Raw genomic sequence first — 13,484 nt, 5'->3', positions numbered from 1 at the left:
TCAATACGTAACGAATTTATGGTTTCCGATGTATTTTTGCAAATTGCTTCTTGGGTCTATTCATTATCGGAAGGAGAAAATATTCGTAAATAATTATAAGAAATATGATTTAAATGTTGATGATTTTGTTTCATTAAAAAAATCTACAACCCCTTTAAGAATGATAACAATTTTATATATTTATAGGATTTTTTTTGCTCTGATCTGATGTTTTTTTTTTTTTTTTTGTCTATGACCGGGCAACTGAGTTGGTGGTTCTCTTGATGATAAGCGATCAACATCCTCCATGAACATTTAAAAAGCAGAGCTCTTACCACTCGACACACACAACAACAACGGTCTCGATCGGCGTTCTCGGTACACAGGGCCGCACACACATAAAGTATCATCGCTTAGATATTTTCTAAAAAATGTATTATTTGTACTATAGTTTATTTTTAGTCACTATTAAATTACAATGTCGCTTTATAGACAATTTGGGAAAAAATAAGAACGATTGCCGTATATTATAATGCTATTCTATTGTTGATAGAAATATTTAGAGGCATCTTTGTTTTTCCATCGTATCAAATTTGTAGCATTATGAATTTAACACACTATCAAATTATCCTGAAGCATGTCACGCCTTTCTGTTTTTTTATGCCGTAAACCATATGTATTTTGAGGCCACTGACACGACTTTAAATCTCAATAAAATAATTGAATAATATATTGATAGTTTATAGGCACAATGTACATTTTTACACTAAATTTATAGAGTGTTTCTTATTATTTTGCTTTCGTTTATCGATTAATTATTTATGACACGTATTCCTATTTTTAGTTGCATATTCCTATTTTGACTTCTGAGTTGACTTAAGCAAAAACTAAATTTTTCTTATTTTACTTTTTTTTGTTATTGATGTTATAAGTGAATATAGTGCATCATTTCAATATTATAGAATCAATTCTATTTTATCCTCGATAATCATCCAAAATTTAACAATATTAACATATGCTCATGTAATATTTACCTATCATTAAAGCTATTTGAAATCTTATCATTAATTTACGTGGTAATCATATAAGCTAGAAATATAATCATGAAACAAATAATATAATATGTCTAGTGTCAAACATATATACGAAATAAATGACAGTAAAATATAAATATAAAACCTTCCTCTTAGATATTTAAGTTAAAGCTCAATTCTGAAATCGTAACTTATCTCTCCCGTTTCCAGTAATTGGTTACTCAAGCCTCGGAATCCAATTATGGCGCCAATTACTGAGGAGGAACAGACTATACAAAATTTATTGCGAACCACTAGCTCAGTCTAAGGTATTGCCAAAGAATTATTTTCAATTCACTATTTTATGTTTTTTATAAAGACAATTCAAAAATACACATATATAAATGTGAAATATAAAGTGAGTTTATTTGTTATGTATTGTCGATTTCTTACTTCACAAAATTATAAATTTTATTTAAATAAAATATAAATATTATTTTAGTTAGGTACTTATATTAGGTACCTATTAATATAGCTAAAAGTGATAAATCTTTAAATAGTTATAAAATTTAATTTTTAATAAGCAAAATAAATCCTTTTGCAAATACATCTTTTTAGTTGTGTTGATAAGCATACCATTTTTTTGAAAGGTATCTATCTAGAAGTTCTCAAAATTGATCGTTTCGTACGCAAGAATTTCAATTCAACTCTTTGTATACCGCCATCTGCCGTTCAATATTTATGTTATAGATAGACTTACTCTAAGTACAATTTGATGTTCACTTTAAAAAAAATACAGAGCCATCTATCGTGCAATAGTAAATGTTAATGTATACAATTATTCTAAAGATGGCGTCAATAAAAAATTAAAAAGTATTTTAGTTATTATACGATCTACTTAAAATATTTAGATATAAAAACAAGACAGATTTATATTTTTCTTTACTAAGCAAATTAATTAATAATATTTTTATAAAGCTTATGTCATTTGTCATTTTATTTCAATGTATACATTCCAATCCATAGATTACACTTAACACTTCACTTATATTTCCCAATCTGTCACATCTTTCAAGTTTCAACTGTCAACATTTATCCATGTATAAGAAGTTGTAAAACTTTATTAAAAATAAATAACTTAAACCTTATAATTACCTATCTACCCTCGAGTTATTTTTTAATTCATATTCCATACTCATAACACAGCACACGCACATGTGCACCATATAAAACACGAGAACAGCTAAAACTCGAAAACAATGTTCGTATCTATCTAGTTAGGTACTTTCACATAATATTGTTTACTGTATTTAAAAATGCTGGCTGATTTTAGGAGTTTTGTTGATCTGGCTACGCTAGCAATGCACCGACGGCAGGAAATGGAGGCGAGGATTCAAGTTTTTCTTGAAAAATGTGATCATGCCATACATGATATATACAAATTAAAAGTTCAGGTAACTTGAATATTCCGAGAAAATGAAGACTTACTGTTTGTTTGTGATGATGTAGGAAATAAATTTACTTATAAATTAAAATTATTCTAAATTTTAGTCTGATCTGATCTGATAAATCTTCTTTATTCAAGGCACAAGGTTTTGTGGAGCAATTAAACTGTGAACCATCAGAACTGAAGGAGCGCTTCTTGAATTGTATGCAACATCTGGATGAATACACATATCTCATTACTGATTTTAACCTTGCCGTTGGGAAATTAGGTGAGATGTCTTCATTTATACTTGAATTTCTGTGGAGTGCACAAAAGTAACATTTGAATGTAAGTAGATTAATTAGAAGTTTGTTCAAAATCTACCATCACCATGCTTCCTGTGCTTTTTAAAACTTGATTCTTAATATTTTTGTGCATTGCATTTACTCATACATAATTTTTATTATAGATGAGACAATCAATACAGATCTAACACCAGTACTTGATACAAGTAAGAAGTTAGTGCCGACCTCAGCAGCATTCAATCTCATGGACACATTGAGTGAACCTACACCATCCACATCCACAGCCTGCCCCAATCTTTGCCCTGTTGAGAAGCCAAAAAAGAAGAAGGCAAAAGAAGAAGATCTCCTCATATCTTTTTCTAGTGTTTCTTGCTCCACTGAAAGTGTTCCTATCGGTAATGATAGCTTGGAGAGGGAGGTACTTATAGTACAGAATGATTTAAATAATATTAAGTTAGATGGTGAGTATTCATCAAAAGATAATCATTTAACCATTGCCATAAGACACCTATGGATTTTGACTTTCATTCAACCTCAACTATGAAAAATAATTTGTGAAAGAAGTTAACAATGTTGCATTTTGTGGAGCATTTAAATGTTTAATCTTTGATATTCATATGTAATAAATTTATAAGTCAATAAACCTAACAAAATGGCTCAATTGGACTTCATTGACAGTCATGATATTTGACATACAATTTTTTTGTTTCTATTTATTTTTATTTAACTCTTTCATCTACAGAATCAATGACAAATGCAATAGAAAGTTGTAATCTACCAGCACAAACATTACTCCAAGTTGATGAGGTATACCAAGGGTCCATAGTTCATATAGATGGACTAAGCTTATGGGTGATAACTGATGGTATTGACGATGTTTACAAGTAAGTCTTCTGATAATCTTTAATTTTAGTTTTATCAATTGTGTTATTATAATTATCATATGTAATATTTTAAATGAAACCTTTCCTTTAATCTAAAAGATTAGAGACTCGAAATGTGAACGTACGTCGCATCAAACTTAAAGAATTGCATGAATTCATGATCAGAATACGAAGTGTCAAATTTCATCAAATGCTATAAAACAATTTAATTCAAAACACGTTTAGAATCAAAACACATCTTGAATCATATTAGTGAATATTTGACTTTCTTTTAGCATTTTAAATAACAAGAAACAGTAACACTTTGTATGAAGTTCTTCTTGATAAAATAATTTTAATTAAACAAATAACAAATATACCACTACTGCTCAGTCTACTAACAAACAACTCAAAATATGTTATTATTTTGTGAACTGTAATTTTTGGTTTTTTAGCTTAATGACAGACATGACTGAATACTATAAAGGAAACCAAATTGAGCTTAGTTTGGAGCAAGTAAAGTCGTTAATATATTGTGCTGTTTACGAAGAGAAGACAGAAGCTTTCTACCGTGGGCTCTTTATTAGAATTTCAGAGGTTAGTCAAGGCAAATATGTGGTATAGGTGGGGTTATATACCCCAGATGAAAAGAACATTTTAATTCAGAATCCATCTGAATTAAAATGTTCTTTTAGATATTGAGAAAATATCTAATGGAAAATCTCTACGATGGTGATATTATTTTATAATTCTATTTACCATAAATATTTAGGTATGTGCATTTCTTTGCAAACAAAAATGTTTCTAATAGTAAACACTTTAATTAATAAGATTTTGGCCTGCATATTCAAGGGAAAAAATATACAGTCTCTAAGTTTTCCATCACACTACCTATTCCTGCACTATTAAAGATCCTGGGGATAAAAGAAACCAATATCCTATAACAGGTCTCAAACTTTTCAACTAAATATCATCTAAATCGGGATGAAGGGACAGACAGACAGACAGGGTTTCTGTTTAATAAAATAGCCCTCATAATTATGTATTAGGATGACACAAACACAGCGGAGGTGTATCTGGTGGACACGGGAGAGACGCAGCTAGTGGCGATAACATCGTTGCAGCCGTTGCTCTCTGTATTCTGTGACAAACCGCCAATGGCTCGGTGCTGCCATCTAGCTGGGGTATGTTGCTAATATTTGTTTCAGACTTAATTTATGCTATGTTTTGTATTGTTTAGGTGTTTTGTTTTTTAGTTTTTTTTTTAATGAAAACAATTTAAAAAAATAATGTGATGATGATAATAATGTTAATGATGGAATCGTTTGAAAGTTAAGTGATCATATAGTAATTTATGAATATTTTTGATTTTATATCATGTTTTATACCGTAATTTGCAAATAGCTCTAAATATTCGACTATATAATGATACTACAAACGATATTATATTTTGCAGCGTTTTTTTTTATCTATTAATTATAATCCAAACCTATTTTTAGTAAGGGCAAATGGCCTCGTTTGTAAGATTATTCAATACTATTTTCAAATAATTAACTATTTTCAAACAGGTTGACCTCTTGGATTGCAACAACAAAGAACTTCTTAAAAGACAGGAAATATTCATGGAAGACTTTATCGGCCAAGCGTGCAGCATCATAGTTGATGATAAGTAAGTTGATTATAATTTAAAATGTAAGTTTAGTAATTACAATAAAAACATTTATTTTATTTTTTTTTAACTTAGAGAAAGTGTTTCTATTACAACATATTACACTAATTAACATATCGTTTTTCGATCGTGGATCCTTGCAATAAGATTTTCTCTGTATTTTTATTATAGAATTTCACTAAAAACAAAAAGGAGTAGCTAAAGTTACTTTGACAACTAGAATTTGACTTTTTGAATTTGTTTTTGAATAGACGTTAATTAGTGATAAAAAGCAATTTTCTCTTTCGTCACCAACAATCAAATCCATTTAATGTAGACGCTTGGCGGGAATCCTGGGAATATGTAATATGTAAACCATTACAATTAAATATGGTACAAGGTCTACTAAAGATTGTTTAGAGTTTTTTTTTTTTTCATATACGTAGGAAAACAAAATTATAGATTTATCAGTTTCGCTTAATTGTAGCATTTAAGCAGATACTATTAATAATAATATATCCGTTTTAATATTCACAGCACTTCGGAATCTCTTGGTGTGTATGTGGTGTTACAATCAAAGAATACACTAAACGATTTGGTAGTTGAAAATGGATTTGCAGTTAAAAGTAAGTACTAACTATTTTGTTATTCAGTCATATTGAATAGAGAACTTTAAGAAGCAATGAGTTTCTTAAAGAAATGTTGGGAGTTTATAACTAATAACAACAAAAGAGAATAAAAACTTTGACTGCAAACATTAACTTAATCTTAGAAAGTTATGTAACTATTAGTATATGTGATAGTTTTTAGATGTGTCTGTCAATAATTTTCTTAGTAGCTAGTATATATACTAATATTATAAAACTGAAGAGTTTATTTGTTTGAACGCGCTAATCTCAGTAACTGCTAGGTCCGATTTAAAAAATTCTTTCAATGTTAGATAGCCTATTTATTGAGGAAGTGTATAGGCTACATATGTACCACGGGCGAAGCCAGGGCTGAACGCTATATATGTAGCTAGTATTTATATATCTATGAATTATATTGTTCCAGTTGACAACAGCACTACAAAGAGCTCTGCTCCATCAAAAGTGGTTGCGGATGTGTTAGATGCTGACATAGATATCACTCAGTGTCCGGAGTATGAGGACCCTGTTGAAGCTGTAACTGTAAGCCTAAACTAATATGAATATCCTACTATATTCTATCATACCATATCCTATCCTATTAATATTATAAATGCGAAAGTTTGTTAGGATGTATGTGTTTGTTGCTCTTTCACACAAACATTACTGAGCCGATGGCAATGAAATTTGGTACGTAGGCAGCTGGACAACTGGAATAACATATAGGCAACTATTTATCCCGATATTCCTATGGGATATGGACTTAGGCGGGTGAAACCGCGGGGCGCAGCTAGTACAAGAATAAAAATAATAATAATGTTGCTTTATTTAAACCGCGGAAGCTCTATTGTTCGTAACAACTTAAAAACTGCGTTATTTAAATAGATAATATTAAAATAACTTTACTTAACTTACAATTTGCTGTACTTATAATAAAAAGCTCAAGTGTTGGTTTGAGTCCGCCTATCTCAAGAACCACTGGTGCTAATTGAAAAATATTTTTGTATTGAATAGTCCATTTCTTAAGGCCATAATATATCACGAGTACGAGTAAAACTGAGTGAAACCAAGGGACGTAGCTAATAGTACATATTTATTAGCGTCGTATGTTGAAAAACAATAGAATATTCAAAGATTTTCCTAGTCTTACTAGCTGCACGCCCCGGCTCCGCCCGGGTTGTCATTTATCGTATTAAAAATTTAAACTATCCTATCTCTCAAGTTGGATCGAACTGCACATGGTGTGCGAATTTTATTATAATCGGTTAAGTGGTTTAGGAGTCCATTGAGGACAAACATTGTGACACGAGATTTATATATATTAGGATTTCTTTTCTCATTTACAGGGTTACCATAATCGAGACGAAGCTGATATATGCATGCACTACAAGGGGGGGCCGGAGAAGGTTTGCTTCAAAGGTGCCAGGTGCAAAAAGCGACACGTTGTGAAACACCCCGGTGAGATACTTTTTCATGTCATAGTACTAGTTTTTTCCCGCGGCTTCGCGTGCGTTTAACTCTGAGTAGTTTAATAGATGTTATTATACATAAACCTTCTTGTTGAATCATGCTATCAATATAAAACTCTGCATTAAAATCAAATAAATAAACAAAAATTTGCTTATGTAGAAATAAAAGGACGCCGCGGGTAGCCGCTAGTTAACGTGTATTATGTCTATTTACACATCCTTACTGTGATATAAATTTATGGTACGATTTCTCCGTCTGGACATAATTTAGAGGCCAGAGAGCGACACAAGCTGCTCCCGCGGTAAAATCACCATGAATTTCCGAGGAAATGCTTGGAGCACGCGAAAGAAGCCGCGGTTAGAAGCTAGTTAACGTGCGCCATGTGTTATATACAAGAATTACCAAGGAAATGCTTGGAGCACGCGAACGAAGCCGCGGCTAGCCGCTAGCTAACGTGCGCCGTGTGCTATGCGTGTGCGCAGACGGGTGGACGCTGGACCGCGTGGCGGTGGCGGGCAAGGTGCGCGCGCCGGCGCTGCCGGCGCCGGGCGCGTGGCTGCGCGTGCGCGTCACCTGGGTCGTGCACTACGACCACTTCTACGTGCACCTGCCCACCGATGCGCGACCCGGTGCGTGCTATTTGTTTTTCTTTAGTTTATTTATTTATTTTTTTATTTGTAAATAGAACGTAACAGTCGCGTGTACCTTGAATATAGTGTAGTTAGTGCTATGATTTGTTTTTTTTTTTTAACACGCATTCGTGAGCATCACCTATATTATGCTTGTATGAATGTAGCTGACTCATTTAGACTTAGGCCCGGACAGATTACTTAGACAGTGGGGGTATAAGACGCGGCTGTTAACCCCCGCCGTTGATGGCGAACGATGGCCACCGTTGGGTTTTAGTGGGTAGGGTTTGATTGCGAGTCCCACATACCCCCTCACAGCAAAACTGTAGAGGGAGTGCGAAAATACATTTCCCAACGTTAAAAAAAAAGGCCCGGTCAGATTAACTTTGTACACTTGTCACGGATCGATGGCAATACGATAATTTCATGAATTTGTATTATTATCCTAGTTGAATTCAGCAGGATAAAATAGATTTCTATATTCTCACTCAAATTTTTTGTCAAAAATACTAATAGTGTTCTAAATCTTCTTTTATTCTTATAGATGCAATATTCAGAGAATTTCTACAATATCAATATATATAGGATAATAAATGTCATCATCATCATCATCATCATCATCATCATCATCATCATCAGCCCATACATGTTCCCACTGCTGGGCCTCCTATGAGGATTCGAACTTTGCTCGTCTAACTTTTGATTCTTGGACATGCCGGTTTCCTCATGATGTTTTCCTTCGACATTGTAAGCAGTGGTGATGTTATCCACATGTGCAGATATATTGAAATATTTATTTCCTGCACGCTTGCCCGGTCTCGAACCCTGTCTTATTGATTTTGAAGTCCGAGGTTCTCACCACTGAGCCACCACTGCTTTTAATAAATGTATGGAAGTAAATTCTCAAAAAAAGCTAGCACTTGAAAGAAATTCTCAACGAATCGCGAACATCCGTCTACCATCAAACAGTATTGTATAGTGCTATAATAGTATATAATAATAATAATAGATATAGCATATACCAGAATGATGAACAGTCAACACCGTAGATATAGTGTATACCAGAATGATGATCACTTGGCCTAGGCCCGTGATCATCAGTAACCCCGGCGACACCTGTGGCCGAGATCTTGTTAAAAGAAAAAAATAATAATAATAATCATTTATTTGTTTGAATTGTGGTAATACAGAGTTCACATGGTCAACAATAATATAGTCCACACAATTCGCCAAACAATTGGCATACATATGGTATGATCTAGAATAAAAAAGAATCCAAACAATAATTTCAGAATCATTACCGAGTTTCGGTGTGGTGCTGCCTCCGACGACGCTAGCTGCCCTAGTCCGGGATATGAACAGCCCGGCTACCAAATTAGCGTATAAACCTCTGAAGGTATTTATTTAATGTATATCTAGGTGTGCTTAACTACTATTAATATAGTAGTTTAATTTATTTACTACTTTTATTTATTTATTAACTAAATCCAAAAAAATAACTAATATCCATAGTACAATTTGGCGGCTTTATTGCTCAGATGCGATTTCTTCCAGGCAACCTTGGAATATAGGAAATATAAATTTTGAAAAGGTAGAAAGTGCATAAATACCGGATACCAGAAAGTGTACATATATATAGAAAAGAAATTAGTACATATAGGAACAAGGATAGTATAAATATACAGTACTTTTATTATGTAAAGAATCCTAATTGACCAACGATTTTAATGTTACTCTTTACTCATCTACAGGTAGAAAAAATTCCCACTAAATGACAATTCAAATTTCACAGAAAAGTGTTTAGTTGAATAAAAAAATAACCTCGAAATTTAGAAATTAAAAACTTTTTAACGGATTTTAAACGCGATTTATTCATTATATTATTAACCCGACGGTTCGAACACTTTACAGCGAGCATGGAGCGAGGTGGACACGGGGTCAGTCAAATATATATTACTGGCGTAAAATAAAACACAAGAAAATACTAACATCGAAATTATTTAATCGGAGCCGGGTGGATAGGATTGTACCTTATATATGACATGTGTAAATTGTATTGAATTCTGTTCCAGACTACGCCAGCACCAGGTGAGCTGGTGGCGGCTCTGTACCCGTTGGACGACCAGTGGTACCGCGCCAGGGTAATATCTGCCACGCGCACTGATCAATGTGTACAGGTAAACTTGTACATATGGTTTTCGCTTTCTCATGTTATCTCATGTATTTTTTTTATGTCATCGTCAGCAATGGAGTGGTCTGGTGGGTCGCCTGATGGTAAGCGCTATCACCGCCCATGAACATTTGAAGAGGCGTAAGGTCTCCAATCGACCTTACGCCTCTACGAATGGATTGCCGACTGTAAATTGGAAAGGAATTGAGAAAAGATTGACGAGACGAATAAAGGAGAGGACTGGGAAGGGTTAGGAAAAGGATAGAGGCTTCTGGCTCCCCCACTTCCGAAAGAAACACAGTAGTATGGTGGTATTTCGCCTCTGCGAGCTGGCCCAATACGTGCCGAAGCGTGCTCGACTCCCACAATGAACATTTTCTCATATGAGTATCATTTGCATCAAATATAAATTATTTTTAACAAAAATTTAATTTAAATTTAATTAATCGATTCAAACATCACTCAATAACGAATAATAAATCAATACAACTACTATAAACGCTACCCACTTATCTATTTGAAGTCGGTGCCAACCAAATAGGTTACTGCTTGTGATTTTATGTAGTAAGAAGTTAGTACCTATCTAGTTGTATCTACTACCATTACTCTTGACTGGCACCAAAAGTACTACGGGGTTGAAAACTTGAGATTATAAACAAATAAATAAACAAATAAACATAAAAATAGCGTATTTTTTTATTATTTAAAAATGTTGCTTTGGAAGTTGTGGGAAAGTCGGTTTTTTTTTTTAGAAAAGTTTATTCCTACTAAAACTTTTTAGTCCAGTTTATAAATCATCGAAAACGGTGCATTAAATAAGGCGTGCAAGCGTAACAGGCAAATAGACGGACAGAATAGTTTCTCATTTATAACTTTATACATATATCATATATTCATAACATAAATTCAATAAACTTTCGCATACTTAAGAGCAATTGTTTAAACATTGACCAGAATCTTTTTTTATTACCATTTGTAAAGACCAACGTTGGTCGCAACTCACCTTTATTCCGCTTATGTTCAATCTACGATCATTTTGGCAAATTATCATCTATTGATATATTTAATTATAAATTAAAAAGTTTTAAATTCTAAGTTACTTTGATATACTATTTTTTTTTTTGTAAAGCTAACAGTATAAATGTTAAGTATATTAAGAATGTTGTGCGCGCCTATAACTGATACATGTGCCAGACCAGCTGTTTTTGTAATGTTTATGTATTAATGTTCTGTATATGCACTGTTGGTATCCCAATAAATAAAATAAAAATAAAATAGAAGCTGTAGCGTCGCCGTCCCCCGCAGGTGATGTACATAGACTACGGCACGGTGGTGTGGGTGAAGGAGGACGCGGTGCGCGCGCTCGAGCCGCGCTTCCTGGCGCTGGGCGCGCAGGCCGCGCGCTGCGCGCTCGCCGGCGTCGCCGTGCGCTCCGCCGCGCCCGCCGCGCTCGCCGCCGCGCGCCGCGCGCTCTCCGCGCTGCTGCTCGACCGCTCGCTCGACGCGCACGTGCTGTGGGTGACGCACCATACACGTGTGGTTACATGCGTCACTGGCGCGCGAGCCTGTACGCACGTACGCGGGCAACTGTGTGCACGTCCAGGCGCGCACTGTACATACACGCGATATGTAGGAAACACGTACCCGCGCGCTCTCAGAGATTGTATACGTCATTTTATAATGTGGTGTGACGTGAACGTGCGCAACATTGAAATTCACGCAATGCACGCACGCGTGTTGTATAGTAAGTGGTGCAGTGCTGCAGCACTAGGCGCATCGCACCGCACACAAACATAATTCGTATACTAATAGATTGTTAATTTAGAGTTATTTATAATATTAACCAGGTACAGAGTAGTCCTTCGAGCCCGACAACAATGTTTGTGCGATTGATGTACATGGATTACAACAAACAACAAAACATTATTAACCTTAATTGTAATTATAAGAACGTCCACTATAATTGTAAAACAAAATTCTGTTGTATTGTTGTTTCAGTGCACGTAATTACGACGAAATCACCGTGGAGCTGTTCGACGACAACGGCTACAGCATAGCGGAGATACTCGCCCAACAGAAAGTTGTTGAATTGCGAGAGTTCGAAATGGAGGACGACAAGGGGATACAACAAAAAATTGTTGTACCATGATCCGTTTATATAGCTATCACTTTAAATAAAAATGATTTAAAAAAATCTCAACAACTAAATTATTACGTAACTGTTTTTTATCTGGTGACAATTCTAAAATTTGTTTTCGCCACATACACGTGCACGCGTTTGCATTTATTTGGAATGTCACTTAACCTACTCTAATATTTATTGTTATATGCACATATAAATTTTCTTTCTTCTTTATTTTTACCCAGTGTAATAAGCTTTTTATATTATTAATATTGTTTTTTTTTTAGAGTATAAGAATTGTTTTAAGTGTAAATTGATAAGCTTAGTTTAGATCGTGATTGCATTATTTTGTATTCTACTTAAAATACCTCAATTATTTAATACTAGCCGCGCCCCGCGGTTTCTGCGGTTATCTGCGTACCTAATTTCATTGCAATCGAATTAGTAGTTTTTGCGTGAAAGAGTTGTTGCTCTACACACACACATCCTTACAAACGTTCGCATTTATAATATTAGTATGAAGGATAGGTATTCTACGAATGACTAATATATAAAACGTGAGTTTGTATGAATGTTTGGATGTATTGTTACTCTTTTCACGCACAATCCACTGAACGGATTTTGATGATAATAGCAGTGATGTAGCTTATATACCAATGTAACATAAGTTTTGAAATACTCGCTTTTGCTCGTGGGGTAAACCGCGCGGCAAAACTAGTCGATATATTTATACCTACTCCATTGCAATACGAACATTAAGTGTAAGGAAAGTTGGTGCTTTGTTGTAAGTAGTTTTCAAATTATAAATAAAATAAAAATTGTATAATTTTCTAGGTTTAATTTCGTTCACGATTCAATCAATTATTTCAATACATGTTTTGTATCTATGGAGATGTTAATATATATCACATATCCATTATTTGTCCTCAAAAATTTCGTTTTTTTTTTTTGCATCTAGCGCAATTGGTTGTAATAAAACGGTTTGTGCAATGTAACAGTGACAGATATTGCATAATAATTATATTTTTAAATAATGTTCCTTATATCTCTGAAGTGAAAATCTGTGATTCAGAGTCGAGAGAGAGTGGTTTACATTGCTTGTGATACGAGTGTTATTCTTTCTAGGAATAAGAATGAGATGAAATGTATGTTAAAACTCTGATGTTGTTTAAAGTTTAGAATAAGGAAGTCAAGATTAGTTATAAGCCTGTTTTATAAATCTCGTTAAATTAA

The 13,484-nt window shown here is 33.9% G+C and overlaps 1 protein-coding gene across 2 annotated transcripts; it reads left to right on the top strand.

The window, feature by feature from the left end:
- The first annotated feature begins 2,073 nt into the window (after positions 1-2,073).
- LOC119832629 lies at positions 2,074-13,076 on the top strand. Of its 2 annotated transcripts, XM_038356319.1 has the most exons (16): positions 2,074-2,253; positions 2,326-2,446; positions 2,578-2,707; positions 2,888-3,184; positions 3,466-3,607; positions 4,042-4,183; positions 4,636-4,770; positions 5,155-5,255; positions 5,772-5,860; positions 6,288-6,403; positions 7,207-7,318; positions 7,813-7,959; positions 9,252-9,355; positions 10,032-10,136; positions 11,435-11,643; positions 12,128-13,076. In XM_038356319.1, coding segments are annotated over exons 1-16 (2,103 nt in total). In that variant the 5' UTR covers positions 2,074-2,251; the 3' UTR covers positions 12,279-13,076. The 2 variants fall into 2 exon arrangements, with proteins under 2 accessions (XP_038212247.1, XP_038212245.1); XM_038356317.1 differs by having other exon boundaries at positions 11,435-12,262.
- The last annotated feature ends 408 nt before the right edge of the window (positions 13,077-13,484 follow it).

Source organism: Zerene cesonia, chromosome 15 (genome assembly GCF_012273895.1).
Source record: "Zerene cesonia ecotype Mississippi chromosome 15, Zerene_cesonia_1.1, whole genome shotgun sequence".
NCBI classification, from domain to species: Eukaryota; Metazoa; Arthropoda; class Insecta; order Lepidoptera; family Pieridae; genus Zerene; species Zerene cesonia.
The sequence above is the reverse complement of the archived record's forward strand: the minus strand, read 5'-3'. Positions and strand labels throughout refer to the sequence as shown.